The 19,420-nt window shown below is 46.5% G+C and overlaps 1 protein-coding gene across 1 annotated transcript in view; it reads left to right on the top strand.

Moving 5' to 3' along the window:
* The window catches only part of LOC135272865 (germinal-center associated nuclear protein-like), a 54,343-nt gene extending 41,058 nt beyond the window's left edge, over positions 1–13,285 (top strand). The window contains exons 22-29 of the mRNA XM_064371579.1: positions 1,172–1,430; positions 1,647–1,744; positions 3,167–3,557; positions 4,652–4,909; positions 5,435–5,564; positions 7,164–7,370; positions 11,196–11,346; positions 13,047–13,285. Coding sequence (XP_064227649.1) covers positions 1,172–1,430; positions 1,647–1,744; positions 3,167–3,557; positions 4,652–4,909; positions 5,435–5,564; positions 7,164–7,370; positions 11,196–11,346; positions 13,047–13,205 — 1,653 coding nt within the window. The 3' untranslated portion in view covers positions 13,206–13,285. The remainder of the gene's footprint in view (positions 1–1,171; positions 1,431–1,646; positions 1,745–3,166; positions 3,558–4,651; positions 4,910–5,434; positions 5,565–7,163; positions 7,371–11,195; positions 11,347–13,046) is intronic.
* Positions 13,286–19,420: the final 6,135 nt, after the last annotated feature.

The following is a 19,420-nucleotide window of genomic DNA, read 5'->3' as shown; positions in this document are numbered from 1 at the left end:
TTGCTGCTTTCTAGAAATGTATCAGAATCCCTCATCTGCTGCTGGCTTGCCTTCCCTCTTTATGTTATTATGGGCTTAAAGTTTTGTTTATTTTTGTAGAGATGGGGTCTTGCTATGTTGCCCAGGCTGGTCTTGAACTCCTGGCCTCACACAGTTCTGCCTCGGCCTCCTTATGTGCTGGGATGACAGGCATGAGCCACTGTGTCTAGTTTTAACTGTTTTCATACCTGTTTAAGGTTAATTAAAATTCTAGTAATATAGTCAAAACACAATTCTAGCTGGAGACTAACTTACCTGTTGAACTGGCCATTTCTTACACTAATTCTGTTGCGTTAATTCCGTTGTTTTTGTTTCTACGAATTTAAAATATGAACATGGGCAGGTGCAGTGGCTCACGCCTGTAATCCCAGCACTTTGGTAGGCCAAGGAGGGCTGATCACTTGAGGTCAGGTGTTCAAGACCAGCCTGGCCAACATGGTGAAACTCCATCTCCATTAAAAATACAAAAATTAGTTGGGCATGGCTGTGGGCGCCTGTAGTCCCAGCTACTCGGGAGTCTGAGGCAGAATTGCTTGAACCCAGGAGGCAGAGGTTTCAGTGAGCTGAGATTGTGCCACTGTAATCCAGCCTAGGCGACAGAGTGAGACTCCGTCTCAAAAAAAAAAAGAAAAAAATATGAATACGTTTTCTATCTGAAGGTCAGATATAGAAATTATTTTTCTAGGGAGATTGTCCTCTGGATATATGAAGAAAGAATGTTATTTGATACTTCTTTTAAAAAGGAAGTCTGAAGCTGGGCTTGGTGGCCCCTCAAACCTGTAATCTCAGCTACTCAGGAGGCTGAAGCAGGAGGACTGCTTGAGCCTAGGAGTTCAGGACCAGCCTGGGCAACATAAAAAGACCCCCTTCTCCAAAAAAAAAAAAAAAAAAAAAAATGTTGGAGGGGTCTTTGCTAACAATTAGATTTAGGGAAAGAGGTGCCAGGAATGAAAATAACTGCAGGAAGTAAGACAACTGTAGGGTATGCCCAGCTGTGCCCTTGGAAGCCTGTCTGGAGTGCAGTCAGTATTTAGCGCATGGAGAGCTTTGGCTGCACTTGCTCTGGGGCAGATGCGTCACTGCTGATGTGTCCTGTGGTGCGTCTATCCTGATGATCTTGATGCGCTTGCAGGTGACCCATGGCGCCCTGAGTGATGGCGCCATTGATGCCGTGGAGACGCAGAAGGACCTCCTGGGAGCCAGTGGGCTCATGCTGCTGCTTCCCCCCAAAGTGAGGAGTGAGGACGTGGCAGAGGAGGACGTGTACTGGCTGTCGGCCTTGCTGCAGCTCAGGCAGCTCCTGCAGGCCAAGCCCTTCCAGCCTGCACTTCCGCTGGTGGTTCTTGTGCCCAGCTCAGGAGGGGATGCCATTGAGAAGGAAGTAGAGGAAGGTTTGTGAAGGAAGTCTTGTTTATGAACCAGCATTGTTTAATAAAGGGGTGGATGCTTGGTCTGAGGATGGTCCAGTAGTGTGGGATCAGGAATCACTGAGACAGCAACCCTTATAGGACTGTCCACTGCAGGACTGGGGTGGTCAGCACAGTGAGTTGTGTCAGCAGGTGTGCTGAGAGCAGAATGTGTGTGACCTTCATCTCTTTCTCTTAAAGGTCTGATGCTGCAGGACTTGGTTTCAGCCAAGCTGATTTCAGATTACACTGTTACGGAGATCCCTGAGTCCACTAATGACCTACAGGGTTCAACTAAGGTAAGCCTTCACCATTTTTAACGGTCTGTCAAGGTATTTTGATTTTTTTCCCTTTTGCTGTATCTGGAATTGAGCGTATATTAGCATTTGTGTTTTTCTTAAGACAGAGTTTTAATTTTTTTTTTTTTTTTTTTTTTTTTTGAGACGGAGTTTCGCTCTTGTTACCCAGACTGGAGTGCAATGGCGCGATCTTGGCTCACCGCAACCTCCGCCTCCTGGGTTCAGGCAATTCTCTTGCCTCAGCCTCCCGAGTAGCTGGGATTACAGGCACGCGCCACCATGCCTGGCTAATTTTTGTACTTTTTAGTAGAGACGGGGTTTCACCATGTTGACCAGGATGGTCTCGATCTCTTGACCTCATGATCCACCCGCCTCGGCCTCCCAAAGTGCTGGGATTATAGGCGTGAGCCACCGTGCCCAGCTAAGACAGAGTTTTATTCTGTCACCCAGTGTGGCATGATAGCTCCCTGCAGCTTCAAACTACTGGGCTCACGCAGTCGTCCCACTTCAGCCTCCCAAGTATATGGGACTACTGTGGTATGCTACTGCACCTGGCAGCAGGTGTGTGGTTTATAGAACTTTCCAAAAACATAAGCAGAAATCAAAAGATGAAATTTGCCCAGTCCTGCTATCTGCAAATTAAATTGTTCATGTAAAATTTTTTAGTGTTTTTATTTCTATGAATTTAAAATATGAACATATCTTATATTTGAAGGTCAGATATAGAAATTATTTTTCTAGGGTGATTGTCCTCTCAATATATTAAGAAATAATGTTATTTGATGTTTCCTTTGAAAAGGAAGTCTGAAGCTGGGCATGGTGTCTCCTCAAACCTGTAATCTCAGCTGCTTGGGAGGTTGAAGCAAGAGGACTGCTTGAGCCCAAGAGCTGGAGACTAGCTTGGGCAACACAGGGAGACCCCCTTCTCAAAAGAAAAAAAGAAAGGCAGCGGGAGGCTTTGCTAACAATTTAGAGAAAGAAGTGCCAAGAATTAACTACAGGAAGTAAGATAAATATATGGTGTGACGGCATCTTGGCACATAGTGAAGCTGTTAGTCCTTCCAAAAGTCAGAAGACGTGGCTTCCGTTTCTGTGCATGGTGAAGGGGTTGTTCAGGGCTGGTTTCCTGAGGGCCTGGACCCTTCCAGGGGGGTGAGCATGCAGGTCACATTCCTCCTCAGGCCAAATGGGATCTGGGGGCCCCTCATTAGTTCCTCTGCTGGACATGTCTCCAGAGCCCTAGAAGGCTAAACTCAACTGCAGAGGACACTTCTGTTCCCCTTCTTACCACAGTTGGGAGCCCGGTACTCTGGTGTTACCTGCTGTGGGCAGCCTTAGGGGATCAAGCTGTTTCAGAAAGCTGTTTTTGAAAAACAGTGTGAATTGTTCAACCAAGTCTTTTCTGAATGTCTTTGCTCTCAGGTTTTGCAAGCGGTGCAGTGGCTGGTTTCCCACTGCCCCCATTCCCTTGACCTTTGCTGCCAGACTCTCATTCAGTACGTCGAAGATGGGGTTGGCCGTGAGTTTAGTGGCCGCTTTTTCCATGACAGAAGAGAGAGGCGTCTGGGTGGCCTTCCTTCGCAGGAGCCTGGTGCCATCATTGAGCTGTTTAACAGTGTGCTGCAGTTCCTGGCTTCCGTGGTGTCCTCTGAACAGCTGTGTGACCTGTCCTGGCCTGTCACTGAGTTTGCCGAGGCGGGGGGCAGTCGGCTGCTTCCTCACCTGCACTGGAATGCCCCAGAGCACCTGGCCTGGCTGAAGCAGGCTGTGCTCGGGTTCCAGCTTCCGCAGATGGACCTTCCGCCCCTGGAGGGTAAGTGCTTGTGCTGGGAGGAGCGGTGAGTGGCTGCAGCCGAGCCTCAGGCTTCCTTCTCACCGTAGTGACCACCCGGCAGGTGTTGGGCACCAGTGTGAGGGTGCGCATCCACCTTCACTGGGCACATGGGGTGTCCCCACGGTGTGCTTGCCTGCACCTTCCTTTGGGTTCACAGGTCAGAACAAGCTGGGTTTTGTGAAGTGGGGGCTGTTGGCCTTTCCTGACCGACACAGCAGTCCATGGGAGTTCACTCTCCTCAGGAGGAAAGTGGCAGGTGGTACTGGGAGGAACACCAACCCTGATCCTGTCCTGCCTGCCTCACATGGTCCCTGTTTTCAAAACAGACGAGTCAGGGGCAAAGAGCATGGGGACCATGTAGCCCTATCCCCAAGCCACAGCCATGGCACTCAGTGCCGATTTAATGTTACTTCTTTGTCAAAGAAGTCTTTTCTGTGGCTCTGGCTGTGCCCCTGTTCCTGGCTGAGGTCTCTGAGCTGCTTTGACACAGATCCTATAGGCCATCTGGCTGGCTCAAGCCCAGGGTGGCATGGGGCTGCTCCTTCCCATGCAGACACTGTCAGCAGGGAATGAGCTGCTTATGTGGTGGAAGTCATGGCATTAGCATAGACACTCCTCCCATTTGGGCCTCAGGTGCCCTTCTAAACTGTGGGGTGTGGTCTGTAGTACCTCTAACCCATGCTCACTGAAGGAACCCAAAGGGAAGCGAACCACTCACCACAAGCCCTTAGTGTTCTGACTAGGTTGGGGTTCACCAAAATAAGCCAAGACAACGTATACCAGACTTACCTGGGTGCCTGTTACAATACAGATTCCTAGGCACAAGCAGAGTTTCTGGGTATGGTGTGCCTTTGCTATCAACACTGTTTAGGGGGACTGTCTGCATCCCTCACCTAAACCCTGGGAGCAAGCTGCTCTTGCCCTCAACAACTGTGGTTCCACTGTGTTTAGAAAGCAGACTTCTCAACTTCACAGTTGCCTTCTCCTAAGAAAATAGAGTTAAAAATATTTTCATACACATTTTCACCTGTACTTTGGCCAAACCTGTAACTAATGAGGCACTTTCTCCCCAGCCCCCTGGCTCCCCGTGTGCTCCATGGTTGTGCAGTACGCCTCTCAGATCCCCAGCTCGTGCCAGACGCAGCCTGTCCTCCAGTCCCAGGTGGAGAACCTGCTCTGCAGAACCTACCATAGGTGGAAGAGCACGAGCCCCTCCGCAGTCCATGGGGCAGGCCCTTCCGTCATGGACATCCCATGGGATGATCTCATCGCCTTGTGTATCAACCACAAGCTGAGAGACTGGACACCCCCCCGGCTTCCTGTTACATCAGGTAGTTAGACCTCGGTGCAGTGCGATCAGCGCCTCACAAGACTTTCTGGTACAGTCTCTGCAAAGGACGATGTTTACTTGATATTTCTTTTCTCTCGAGTCCCTACCCTTCTTTTCCTTAGGCCTTCCTCCTTCAAGTCAGTGACTTAGAAACATTGAAAACAAGCTAAGAAGGTTCCAGTAGAGCCTGAACTCACCTCCCTGAAACAGGCTTCCTAGGCTGGCTCTTAGAGAGGATTCTGTGGCTTTTGAGTAGTTCTTACCGGCCCTGCCAGTCTGGATATCAGCCTGTCTGGACTTTGGGTGACGCATGGACACTGGGAGCCTATTTAATTAAAGTATGGAAGTCACATAATAATTAATTGAAGGACTTGCCCTTAAATCAGTGAATTTAAGCACATGCCAAATGGCCACCTGCTGCTCTTTATATATTATTTTTACCTGGTTTCCTTTTTGTTTTTTGAGACAGGGGCTTGCTGTGTTGCCCAGACTTATCTCTTTATCTGTTTTTGTATTGTTTTCTCAGAGGCGCTGAGTGAAGATGGTCAGATATGTGTATATTTTTTTAAAAACCATTTGAAAAAATATGATGTTCCTTTGTCATGGGAACAAGCCAGATTGCAGACACAGAAGGAGCTACAGCTGGGAGACGGACGGTGAGATTCATGTTCAGTATGTTTCTGTTGCTTGCTAAACTGTATTTTTCTTCCAAAGTACACAGAAATTAACATCCTACATGCCAAATCCAGTCCATTGTGAGCAGATTGTGACAAACCCTCAAGGAACAGGTCATTCCCATGCAGTAGAAACTCTTCTAGAGCAAAGTTAGACGCATTTCACTTCATTTATCAGGCAAACCTGACCCTGAAATCAACCTAACCAGGAGAATACAGCTGACATTTCATCTCACTTCCAAATCTGGTTCTAAAGCACAGTACCTAAAAAGTTCACAAGTATGCTTTCTCTCAGGAAAAACAGTAACAGTGAAAATCTATTAATGTAATCTGTTGCCAGAATACAAAAATAAGTGGCCATTGTAGCAGGTGTTGAAATACATTTCTTAAAACTTATACCCATTCCCAATAAAATTGCTTTATTTTGGGTCATTTCTTTAGCTTGAGTAAAAAAAAAAAAAAGGTCCTAACCTGATAAGGCTACCTAACATAAAACTACCAAAAGGTGGGGGGTGGGTGGGATCATGCTTCTTGGTAGACCATTAGGAACACTGGAGTCAGAACCAGCCTGTTGTCCTGGCTGCTATTCACTATTGTCTTGGAAATTCTGACCAGCACAGGGATGTGGGCTACAAGCACAAACACCGAAAGGAAGGAGAAACTGTCATTTCCAGACACTACGGTTGTCAGTCCAAGATAATCGGCAGTCAAGCCCATAGAACCATTCTGAATTCAGCAAGTTGATCAGATAGACAGACCCACAACATGTAAAAAAAAAGAAAAAAAAAGCCTCATTCACAACATACGAGTTTCTCAGGGCCTGCATGTGCAAAGGAAACCTGAGCCATTGAGGTTCAGATTAGGTTGTTTACAGGAGGATACGATGCTGTGAAGGTGTCAGTTCTGGTGTTGATAAGTTCTAAAATTCCTCAGGGTAAGAAAATACTCAACAATTACTAAGAAAGTTTTAAATAAGCCTAACAAGGTTTGCTCAGCCTGGTATCAAAACATAGAAAGAGCTCCAGTACTTAAAACCACGTGGGGAAGCCAGAATAGATGAATGGATCAGAATAAGGAGTCAAGAAACAGAACCATATGTGACAAAAGTGAAATTAGTGCGGAAAGGACAAACACTGGCATATGTTTAGAGAACAATGTTAGATGCCTTCTCTCATCATTTGTAAACATTACTTCCAAAGCTAAATATAAAAAATAAGGACCTTGCCAATATTAGGGAAAAACAGAATCTGGAACCCTGGGGTGGGAAGGAAAACATGAAGCAGAGAAGCTCCAAAAGCTGCCTCGTGAGAGCAGAAGCTTCCAAGAGGAACAGGCAGTCTCGATGCCTCTGTGCATGAGGGTCACCACGGTGCAGGGGCTGCCTTCCCTCTTTGCCCTACTCCCTGACTTGGGGGAAGCTTGGAAGCAGGCCAGGCCAGCATGAGCTGTCCCAGGAGGGCACGTGTCTAAGGCACCTGTTCTTACATGTTAACGCACATGTGCAGTTTATCTATATGCTTTACGTGATGCTGTAGAGATATTTTCTCTTGACCATAAGCGTTTCAAATCATGTACTTACAGTTTGGGAATAAAGACTTTTCATGCTTCTGCAAACAATTTTCCCATACCATTGCTTCACACGGACGGTAACTGGAAGAGGAGCACAGAGTGTGGTCGAGAGGGGAGGATTCCCAGCACAGAGGATCTGATGCGAGGAGCTTCTGCTGAGGAGCGCCTGACGCAGTGTTTGTCGAGCAGTCTGCTGCTGGAGAAAGAGGAGAACAAGAGGTGAAGTCCACTTCCTTCGAATTCATGTGTCTTGTTTAGTCCACTTGATGCTGGGAGGGGAGACTGGCTATTGCTTGATTGATGATACAAGACAACCAGGATGGAGAAGGGCCGGTGGGTTATTAGCAGCAGTTGTAGTGGTGTGACTGTTTAAAAGCTCTTTGAAGACAGAAGCAGTACAATAGGAAGTATGTTTTTAACTGTTTTATATTGAAGTGAATTTCATTTATTATTTATTATTGAAAGTCAGTGTTAAGTTTTTGTGGGAAATTCATGTGGCTGAGTCTACTCAGAAGATGGTGAGTGCTGAACAGTATGGCTGGCCACAGGCACCCTGCCCTTGGGTGGCTCGTCCCATGCTGTGACTAGGCAGCAGCTGGGCTGCCCCTTCTCTGCATTGCCCACATCCCTCCCTCCCATGCATACCTTTGCTTTCATCCGATGGCCATGTTTACCATTTTACTGAGAAGTAGAACCAGGAATGAGGGACCTTCCACAGCTTATCCTCTGCCTTCCCTTCCCTCCCAGCCACATCCAGCACCCTCCCTGTACCCCCTTCCTAACCCCTCTTGTTGCTAGAAGGGAACCATCCAGCTCTTAGTCAGTCAGTCCTTCCCTGGGCTGGGATCTCATCTCCTGCTCTCCCAAGGACATTCATTCCATGGGATCCCTCTTGTGTTACCACCCCTCCCCATCCTAATGGTACCATCAGCAACACACAGGCATGAAACATGCCGCATTTCTCCCTATCTTGGGCCCATTTCCCTCTTTAGCCACCACTCCATGTTTCTGCCCTCATAATAGTAAAACTCAGAAACGCTTGTGACACTCACTTCCTCAGCCTTCTTTCCCAGCCTCCTGCAGCCAGCTCAGGGCTGAACATGACCGTGAACTCCAGTCCCTGGCAGCATCCCATACTTGCTCCTCCCCTCCTTGCTCCTAGGATGTCTGCATGTCCCCTCCTACCCTGCTGGTTCCTCCTTATCCCGCAGCTGCCCCCTGGATTCATTCTCTCAACTTCTCCTCTGCATCATCTGTACCTATTCCTCAGAGATTTCATCCAGGTCCATGGATTTTTAAATAACATCAATAGTCTGACAACTCCAAATTTGTATCTCAAACCTGTGAACTCCAGACTTGGAACATCCTACTGCTTCTTTGAAATCTTCATTAGGCATCTGCTGGATGTCTGGTAGCCACTGCAAAGTTAACATATCCCAAATCCAGTTCCTGACTTTCTACTAACCAACCCCTTCCTTTGCTGGTCGTCTCTGTTGATGGCGGCTCCATCCTTCCAGCTGCCTAGATCAGGTGGCTTGGAATCATCCTCTCACATCATCCCACTCACATATCCTGTTGGCTCTATTAAAAATGTATTCACAATTGGACCAGTTGTTACGGCTTCCATGGCTACCACTTGGCTCAAGCCGCTGTCATCTTCCTTCTGGATTATTATAGTAGGCTGTCGTTTAGTCTTGGTAGACCTGGTGGGTGCCTTTCAGGTGAGTTAAGATGGAGGTTGGGTCACTTGCTTGCTCACAGCCTCTCGGTGGTTTCCTTCTTTTACTGGAATGAAAGGCAGATTTTACAAGGGTGGCCAGGCCCGGAGTGATCTGTCCCACATTTCCTCTCTGACCTCTGCTCCATCCTTGAACATGGCGAGCAGCTCACAGTTGGGCCTTTGAGTTTGCTGTTCCTTTTGTCTGTGATTATCCAGCCCCTCCATTCTCCCCAGCATCCCCATGGCTGATCGCATACGCACTTCAGATCTCTGCTCAAATGTCTGCTTCTGTTAGGCCCTCCTTGCCCATCCCCGACCTTCCTGTTTCCATGGCCCGGCTTTGTCTTTCTCTTCCTCAGACCGTTTCTCTTATTATGTGTTCCTTGTCTGTCTCCCCTCACTAAAGGATAAATTGCTTAGGGCAGGGCCTGTTTTGTTTCAGTGCAATATTCCTTGTACCTAGGATGATGCCTAGCGTTTGGAGGAGGCTTGATAAATATGTGTTGGAAGAATGAATGAATGTGTCCAATTTCTAGAATCAGTGTCTATAAGTGGTTTTAGATGAGATCTTTTCTCCTTTCTTTCTTTTTTTTTTTTTTTAATTAAGAGTCTTGCTCTGTTGCCCAGGCTAGAGTGCAATGGCATAATCTTGGCTTACTACAACCTCCGCCTCCCAGGTTCAAGTGATTCTCCTGCCTTAGCCTCCCAAGTAGCTGGGACTACACGTTCCTGCTACCATGCGTGGCTAATTTTTGTATTTTTAGTAGAGATGGGGTTTCACCGTGTTGGCCAGGCTGGTCTTGAACTCCTGATCCACACGCCTCAGCTTCCTAAAGTGCTGGGATTACAGGCATGAGCCACTGTACCTGGCCAAGATTGTTTTTCTTGAAAAGACCGGTATATGAAAGTAGACAGCTCTGGAGTATGTTAGGTGGCAGTGGGATATTATTTTGAGTTAATTGTAAGTTATAAGCAGCAATCCACACATTTGGAAAATGTCAGAATAATTATAGATGCATAAAACCAAAGTAAATAAAAAGAAGATAAGCCAAACAAGACAATTACAAGTAATGTTAAGTAACACACAGAAGCAGTTGTTTTCGGATTAATGCCACCTTTTTCATTAAATATAAATTGGATTTGTAAATTAAAGGGAAGTTTTTTGTTTGTTTTTTTGAGATGGAGTTTTGCTCTCATGCCCTGGCTGGAGTGCAATGGTACAGTCTTGGCTCACTGCAACCTCCGGCTCCCAGGTTCAAGCAATTCTCCTGCCTCAGCCTCCTGAGTAGCTGGGATTACAGGGACCTGCCATCACACTTGGCTAATTTTTATATTTTTAGTATAGATGGGGCTTCACCGTGTTGGTCAGGTTGGTTTCAAACTTCTGACCTCAGGTGATCTGCCTGCCTTGGCTTCCCAATGTGCTGAGATTACAGGCGTGAGCCATCGCACCCAGCCTAGTTCTTTTTTTAAATTAAGCTTTATCATAGGAAGTTATGAAATTTTCAATAAGTACATTTCTACTTCTCAGTTGATGTCATCTCTTACATTCTTAGTAAAAAGCAAAGGCTTAAGGCTGGGTGTGGTGGCTTATGCCTATAATCCCAGCACTTTGGGAGGCTGAGGTGGGCAGGTGGCTCATGCTTATGATTCTAGCACTTTGGGAGGTCTAGGTGGGCAGATCACTTGACCACAGGAGTTGGAGACCAGCCTGGCAACACAGCAAAACCCGGTCTCCACAAAAATTAGCTGGGTGTGGTGGTGTGCACCTGTAGTCCCAACTACTTGGGGGGCTGAGGTGGGAGGATCATTTGAGCTTGGGAGGTCAAGGTTGCAGTAAGCCAAGATCGTGACACTGCATTCCAGCCTGGACAACAGAGCAAGACCTTTTCAAAAATAATAATAATAAAATTGGCTGGGCACAGTGGCTCACGCCTGTAATCCCAGCACTTTGGAAGGCTGAGGTGGACAGATCACCTGAGGTCAGGAGTTCAAGACCAGCTTGTGCAATATGGTAAAATCCTATCTCTACTAAAAGTACAAAAAATTAGCTGGGCGTGGCAGCATGTGCCTGTAATCCCAGTTACTCAGGAGGCTAAGGCAGGAGAATCACTTGAACCTGGGAGGCAGAGGTTGCATGGACCCGAGATCACCCCACTGCACTCCAGCCTGGGCAACAGAGTGAGACTCCGTCGGAAAAAATAAATTAATTAATAAAATTAAAAAGAAGAGGCTCAAAAAGTTCTCAAGTATATATAGAAGATTAATGAACAATTGTTAACTTCCTGATGCTCAAATATTTTTATGATCATAAATTGTTTCAGGTTTGAAGATCAACTTCAGCAATGGTTGTCTGAAGACTCAGGAGCATTCACGGATTTAACTTCCCTTCCCCTCTATCTTCCTCAGACTCTAGTGTCCATTTTTCACAATATTGAATCTGTGATGAAAATACCTATAACTACTAGCCCACAGGTGAGAAGAAAGTATGTTTGTCATTTACATAAGAATTAAAGATTGAGAGAATGGCTGGGGAAAATTTATCCTATGATGTTGTGATGACCAACAAATTATTAGCTAAAATTAGACCTTTTTTTTAACTTTTATCATATCATTGTTATAGAGACCCAAGTGATTTTGAGTTTCTGCCTATGAAATAAATAATAGAATTGAAATATTCTTAAGAACTGAATAAGACCTGTAGCTGCTGATGTGTAGTTAAGGGCATTAAGGTGATGACAGCAGCTTCTGTCAGAGCAAATTTTGTCTGAGCTTTGGGATTACCCAGAGCTCTCTTCTGAGATTAATTTTTCTATTTTCATTTCTTTTTATATTTTTTTTTGAGATGGAGTTTTGCTCTTATTGCCCAGGCTGGAACGCAATGGTGCGATCTCTGCTCGTGCAACCTCCGTCTCCCGGGTTTAAGTGATTCTCCTGCCTTAGCCTCCTGAGTAGCTGGGATTACAGGCATGTGCCACCACGCCTGGCTTATTTTGTATTTTCAGTAGACGCAGGGTTTCTCCGTGTTGGTCAGGCTGGTCTCGAACTCCCAACCTCAGGTGATCCGCCCACCTTGGCCTCCCAAAGTGCTGGGATTACAGGCATGAGCCACGGTGCCCAGCCAATCTGGGATTAGTTTTTCTTGAGGAAAATTAATGAATGAGGAAGGTAAGCTCCCGGAAGTCAATGCCTCACTCAAGGGTATTCCAGTAGTGAGTGGTTAGGGTTGCTTACTCAGAGCCAGATCCAACTGGCTCCAAACCCTAAGGTCTTTTTACTTACTTACCATTCTTCCTTCAGTAGTTAAAGATGCAAAAACAGAGTTTTAATCACAGATATGTGCCACCGGACAGGTAAAAACTGTGCTCCTGGACTGGCTTTAGGAAGCTCTTCAGTAGGGGGGAAAAGCAAATTAAAATGACATACTGTTTCCATTTATCAGTTTGGCAGATATTTTTAAAATATTCATACCCTTTGAATTACCAATTCTGACCTAAAGAAATTAGCAGATATTCACTAAAACTAATGTATAAAAATGTTTACTATAGTATTAGTTATACTGTACAAAAGTAGAAAAAGACTAAATATCTGAAGATGGGAGTCTGATTAAACAATTATAATACATTCATGCGATAGAATACTTCACAGCCCTTGACAATGATATTTTCTAAAAATGACTGGCTGGGTGCGGTGGCTCATGCCTGTAATCCCAGCACTTTGGGAGGCTGAGAAGGGAGGATCACTTGAGCCCAGGAGTTTGAGTCCAGCCTGGGCAACATAAAAGAGATCTCATCTCTACAATAAGTAATTAGCCAGGGCATGCCTGTTGTCCCAGCTACTCAGGAGGCTGAGCTGCGACGATCACTTGAACCCAGGAGTTTGAGGCTGCAGTGAGCTATGATTACACCACTGCATTCCAGCCTGGGTGAAAGATGACTGACACTGGAAATCGTTCATGATAGAATACAAAGGCAGACGGTCTATGTGCAGATACCAGCTGATTGTACAAGCTAAATGAGGCTGGAAGGATGTGCAATTGGTAATTTTTCCCTCTAAAAAATAAATGACTACTCAGATGAGGTTTCTAACATGATCCAGATCTACCCACTTCACAGAGAATAGGTCGTGGTTTATTGACATCCCAGAACTCTTTAGTTTCTTTTTTATTCAAATAGAATGACACGACAAGGGAGCAACTGCAGCTGTCAGAGGTGACAGGAACATGTCTGACCGAACGGCTAACGCACCTGGAAAGGCTGATCCAGAGTTCAAGGGAAGAGGAAGTCGCCTCTGAGCTCCATCTCTCTGCATTGCTAGATATGGTGGACATTTGAGCAGCCTGACCTGTGGGGAAGGGGGGTCTCTCCAGAAGAGTTTGTTTTTACTCAAAATAATGTTAATCATGCAAATAAACCATTTAAATGTCAAAGTCTCCCAGTTTTTCATAATGAAAAGTTGTTGACCTTGTGGGACATCTTCAGTATTCTATTTTCATGACCTCGGCAGACTGTCACCCACCAGCATATGCTCTGAGGCAGTTTGGAGCTTACATTTCCATGTGTAACGGGCGATTCATTCTCTCAGCAAACTTGCAGTCCTTGATGTGTCAGACATCAGTGATGCAGAGATGAATTAAGGCACAGGGCCCCTGCCTGCCAGGCTCACCCAGATTACGTCCAGGAGAGTGAGCAGGTGTATCTGTACATAACTCTCAGAGAATGTACACAAGGCATGGGCCTGAACTGGTAGCAGGGAGAAAACAGGATGGAACAGGGTCTGGTTGGGTAGAAGAGAAAGCAGGATTCCTAGAGAGGCGTGCAGGGGTGTGGCTGGGGACAGTGTACTTAAGAAGAGGACATGATGAAAGCTTGGAGGTACCAGTTTGGTTGTGTGGCCAAGTGAGGGGGAACAGGCCAACAGGGTGAGATTGGAGATTGTTGTTGCCTTGTTCTAAGAGCTGTGAGAACCAGTTGTTGAATGTTAGGCAGAGAAAAATGGCATTTGGGGCAGCAATCTTGAGAGGTGAGTGCTGCAGCCATCCAGGTGAAATTCAAAGGGAATAAGCCTGAGCTCGCTAGCAATTGGTGTGAAGAGGGGTTAAATCTGAGCCACATACAGAAAGAAGTATTAATAGACTTGGTGACGTTGAATATGACCACCAATCTTAAACTGGCACTCAGCATCTCCTGACTGTAATCCTCCATCCCCAGACTCAATTTCATGTCTTCTCATTCTCTTCAAACCACCAACATTCTTAGATCATGTCCTTGTTTCACTGAAAAAACAACAGCACTAAGAAGAGAACCTCCTCCACTCCTCCACCAAATCCACCATCCAATCCCTGCTTCCCCAAACACACATTACTCAACTCAGGGATCTTCAGTGATTAACTTCATGTAAAAACTTAAATAATGCTATTTTTTAATCTTGACTTTAGAGATGGTTGACTTCCTACAATGGAAGGAGTTAGCTTCTCTTAACTGTCTTTCCTGCAACGTGTAATCACCCCCACCCTCGACACCCACATTTCCTCTATTAGTCTCCCTAAAGAGTTTAATATAATATTGGCTGAAACCTGCATTCACAGTTTAGTATAACTATGTTTACCATTTGCTGTTGAGCCCTTTATTAGTTTATGACTATATTTCCTTTAGGTATAATTGTTGATTTTTCCTGGAGTTAATAATTGAATTTTTTTTCATTTGATTGGTTTTCTATGCTCCTGTCACTACTTCACTTCCCTAAGTGTAAAGCTCTTCCCAACAAAGTCATGTGCATCAGGCAGTATGCTCCACTTTCTCTTAGAGATGATCCTCTGGGAACCCTGTCTTCCTGCCATAGCTTGGACATTTCCTGGATTCTGAATAATATTTTCCTCTTCCTTGGTTTTCTCTTGATAAAGCCTGTCCTTTAGTAGCCTTCTGAGCTTGAATATCTATAATGTCTTTATTTCTACTGTAATATTATCAAATATATATTTGGTCTTTGCCTCTGCGTTCTGACATGCAACTCCTAAAATCCTTGGAATCTGCAAAATGTCTTTTTATATGCTAGTAAGATGACTGATGGCTGGCAGCACCTATGTAGTTTCAGGATAGGGACTGGTCATCTGAAAGACCAGAACATGATCTAGAGGGGTTGGAACTTTGAGCCCACCCCCTAAACTCCCAGAGGCTGGGGGAGAGGGACTGAAAGTACGTTGATCATCAGTGGCCAATGATTTAATCCATCATGCCTGTGTAATGAAGCCTCCTAAAAACCCAAAAGGACAGAGTTCAGAGAGCTTGTGGATAGCCAGATGTGTGGGGGCTTCCAGAAAGGTGGACAAGAACATGTCCACATGGCGGGAGAATGGCACACCCCAGCACCTTGCAGACAGAAGCTCCTGCTCTCGGGACCCTTCTAGACCTCACCGTGTGTATCTTTTCATCTGGCTGTTTATTTGTAGCCTTTATCCTCTGTAATAAACGTGTGTTTCCCTGAGTTCTGTGAACTGCTCTAGCAAATTAAAGCCAAGGAAGGGGTCATGGGAACCCAGAAGGACAGGTAAAACAACCTGGGGCTTGTGATTGACACTGGACGTGGGGCTCAGTCTTGTGGGACGAAGTCCTCAACTTGTGTGATCTGCTGCTATCTCCAGATACACGGTGCAGGACTGAAGCAGATACCTGGCTGGTGTCTGCTGCAGAACTGATTGCTTGCTTGCTGATGGGAAGAAATCCTTTACATCTGGTGTCAAAAGCATGTTGTGAGAGTAAAGAAATGGGTTTTCTTTTTTTTTTTTTTTGACTTATCCTTATGTTTGATTCATCATTTGAATGGGAATAGAATTTTAGATTGCAAATCATTCCCTTGTGTTTTTGCTTTTTTGTTGCCAGAAATTCTTGAGATCACCTCTATTCCTGATGGTCTCAAATTTCTCAACAACATTACTTGATATGTTGCCTCCCCACCCCCTCACCAACCCCTGCCCAATTTATTGTGCTTGGTATTTTGTAGTCCTTTTTCCTAGTTTTTATTGCTATTGAACAAATTATCCAAATATAGTAGCTTAAATTTGCGGAGGATTCAGCTGGGCAGCTTTCTCTTGGGATCTCTCATGCAACTGCAGTCAGGTATTGCCTGAGGTTACAGTCATCTGAAGGCTTGACTGGATCAGCTGTCCACGATGGATCACTTGCATGGCTGGAGGTAATGTTGCACTGTTTTCCTCAAATGTCTGGCTCATGCTGATGACAGGGCTCTAAGGAGCTTGTTGGAAACTGTGTCAATGGGTACACAGCCTGACAGCTAATAGGTTTCTGTTTTGCTACTGGGTCATAGTTGCCAGTGTTTGCAGGATGTTTCTTGTGGACCAGCTGCTCCAGAGGAATCCTTCCACTTCTATCTCATGCTATCTGGCTGAGTGGGAGAAGTGAGCCTGGACCCACATGTGTAGACTTTCACTTAATTCCTCTGCTTTCAGTGGCCCTCAGCTATGCCTCATGCCTGAGGTCACATCTACTCTGATTCAACTGCAGGCTTCCTCCACCCAAGAGAGGGGAATCTATGGTCACACTGTTCTTACAAAAATTTTCCACCAGTTATTCCAATTTCGACACCTTCCTGGTGTTCGCTGGCAGGACTGGTCTCTTTCTTCTTGACTTCACCCACAAATATTAAGTTTCAACTTTGTCTGGCTAAGTCAGTTATAACTTCTTCATCCATTCCCTGCCTCTGTAATTTTGTTGACTTCTCTTGCTTACTGGTGTCTCCTCTCCCATTCTTTGTGGGTTTTTATGTCTTTTATTACTTAAGTGAGTAGGGTTTGGGCAGGAAGTGGAAGTTAATGCCTATGCTCAATCTGCCATGTTTAACTGGAAATTTCTTTTAAAACTGCCATTAGAGTTTTCTCCCCATGTCTCCTGAGATAGCTCGTCAGTCACCAATACATTGCTTTGTTACATCCAATAATACTTCAGTCTTCATTTTGCAATCCCTTCAAAGCCTCAGCAAAGATCACCATATCTTCACTTATATTATGTCTACATATTCTTCTGGTTTTCCTTCTCTCTGTGGCCACTCCTCTATACTGGAAAAGGTTGGTGCCCCAGGGCTCCTGCTGGAATTCTCTTTTTTGTATGTGCATTTCCTAGTTGATCTTGTCCAATCTCATGATTTCAAACACTACCTGAAAGCAGATGACTCCCAAATACCTGTCTCTAGCATTATCTTCTCTCCTGAATGCCAGCCTACTCAGCATTTCACTTGAATATCTAATAAGCATCGCTAGTATAACTTGTCCCTACTTAAACTGAACTTTCCAATCAAACTTTCCCTATTTTAGGCCAGATGTGGTGGCTCATGCCTATAATCCCAACACTTTGGAAGGCTAAAGTGGGAGGACTGCTTGCGGCCAGGAGTTCGAGACCTTCCTGGACAATGTAGTAAGACCCATGTCTCTAACAAACTTAAAAATTAGCCAGGTGGCCAGGCGCGGTGGCTCATGCCTGTAATCCCAGCACTTTGGGAGGCCGAAGCGGGTGGATCACGAGGTCAAGAGATCGAGACCATCCTGGTTAGCATGGTGAAACCCTGTCTCTACTAAAAATACAAAAAATTAGCTGGGCATGGTGGCGCGTGCCTGTAATCCCAGCTACTCAGGAGGCTGAGGAAGGAGAATTGCCTGAACCCAGGAGGCGGAGGTTGCGGTGAGCGGAGATCGCGCCATTGCACTCCAGCCTGGGTAACAAGAGCGAAACTCCGTCTCAAAAAAAAAAAAAATTAGCCAGGTGTGGTGGCACAGGCCTGTAGTCCCAGCTGTTCGGGAGGCTGAGCCCAGAGGATCACTTAAGCCCTGGAGTTTGAGGCTGCAGTGAGCTAATGATTGTGCCACTGCATCCCCACCTGGGTGACAGACTGAGATCCTGTCTCTAAATAAGTAAAAGACACCTTCTCTATTTTAGTAAATGACCAGCACCATATACCCAATTGTTCAGACCAAAATCCTCAGAGCCTTAGAATCTGGCTTAATAAACAAGCTGGATGTGGCAGTATGTAAGCAGATAGAAGCATTGTTTTTTCTCATGACTGCCCCTAGAAGCTTACCTGTGTCAATTCTCAGACGTATTTTACAGTTTTTTCTTTTCTTTTAAATATGAAAAAGGTGGGTTATTTTACTCATAAAAAAGTCCAGTCCACTAAAATATCAAAACTAAAACTCTTTTCCCATTGAAACCTCTTCCCTCACCTAGCTTTGCCAGATTCAGAGTCTGAGATTCCATGCAGGCTGAAGCCCCTTATTCCTCCTCTTCATGTTTCTACATGGAGGGATTTACCTGGAGAAAAACTTTCAGTCTCTTTCTGCTTCCAGAGAAGTGGAGTGACTATTTGGTTGTATTTCAGAGAACAGATAGGGTGGAGTGCGCTCAGGTCCCTCTGAGTGTTCTTTCTGGGGTCTGTGGTTTGACTGGGGCGCGGGGCAGAGGTGTCTTCTAGTCGGCACTCAATTGCATAGAGCTTGATGAGGCAGCTCTATGGCCCAGAGGCTGGGGGATACGTTTTTCGGATTCAGGGGTGATTTCGTAGCCTGACCTCTTGCTTTTTTAAATCTTGCAGATTTAAGCTTTGTCCTTCAAACTAGCTTTTTATTTGTGGCAAGGCTGACATTTTGATATCCACCCATCTTATCGCTGTGTCTTTTTCATTTGTTTCTGAACTGGGATAGGAAGAGTTGAGTATCCTCGATTGTGTAAACCCGCTATTCCACTGCAGGAAGGTGCCTGTGGGTGGTTTTCCTTTTGTCCACTCTCCCTTCCAACTTTCGGGCAGGAATTGAGAGGTGGCTGCAGAGACGCTCATTAGGCTGGGGCAGTAGTGACCGGATGTTAGGGATTCTGTGGGGCAGATGCAGACGCGCTGGGGTCTTCCGGGTCCTTGACCTGACTTCGGGCCCACGGTTGCAGCCTGCAGACGTCGGCCACGTTTCCAGCAGCCACGTTTCCACACCCCCCCGACAGCCCTGCTGCGCCCGGCTGTCCCTTCCAAGCGCGGTCACCTCCTTCTGCTGCTCAGGTTTTCACCTTCAGTTTCTCCTGGGGTCCCCCCGAACTCCAGCGGCCCCGTGAGCTCTCCCGCGCTTGGCCCCGGCCGACGACGCAGCCCTTCCCCGCCCGGGGCTCCAGGGCTTCTGGCCCCTCGGCCTCACCACGACGCACACGCGCCCCGGGCGAAGACCGCGCCGGTCTCGGCTTCCCAGGGACGCGCGGCGGCGCCCTCCGCTCCTCCCCGCCCTCCGCCTGGTCTCCCCGGGCGCCTCCTGCCCGCGCCCACTTCGCCTCAGGGCGGCCTCCCACCCCCTCCCCCGGCCCTGGCGTCCCGGCAAATCCTGCAGCGCAAGAGCGACTCCCTGCCACCTGACCTCCGCACCGTCCCTCGCTCGAGCCTCGCTCCCCACATCGTCCTTCCCTCTGACCTCCGGCGGGACCCTCCTGACCGGACCCTCAGAGATACCCTCACCTCAGAGCGCGGCGCACCGGGCTAAGCTCCCGGGACACGCTGCCCCTGAAGG

Source organism: Aotus nancymaae, unplaced genomic scaffold, assembly GCF_030222135.1.
Source record: "Aotus nancymaae isolate 86718 unplaced genomic scaffold, 86718_ANA_hifiasm-v0.15.2.pri h1tg000139l, whole genome shotgun sequence".
Taxonomy (NCBI): Eukaryota; Metazoa; Chordata; class Mammalia; order Primates; family Aotidae; genus Aotus; species Aotus nancymaae.
The sequence above is the reverse complement of the archived record's forward strand: the minus strand, read 5'-3'. Positions and strand labels throughout refer to the sequence as shown.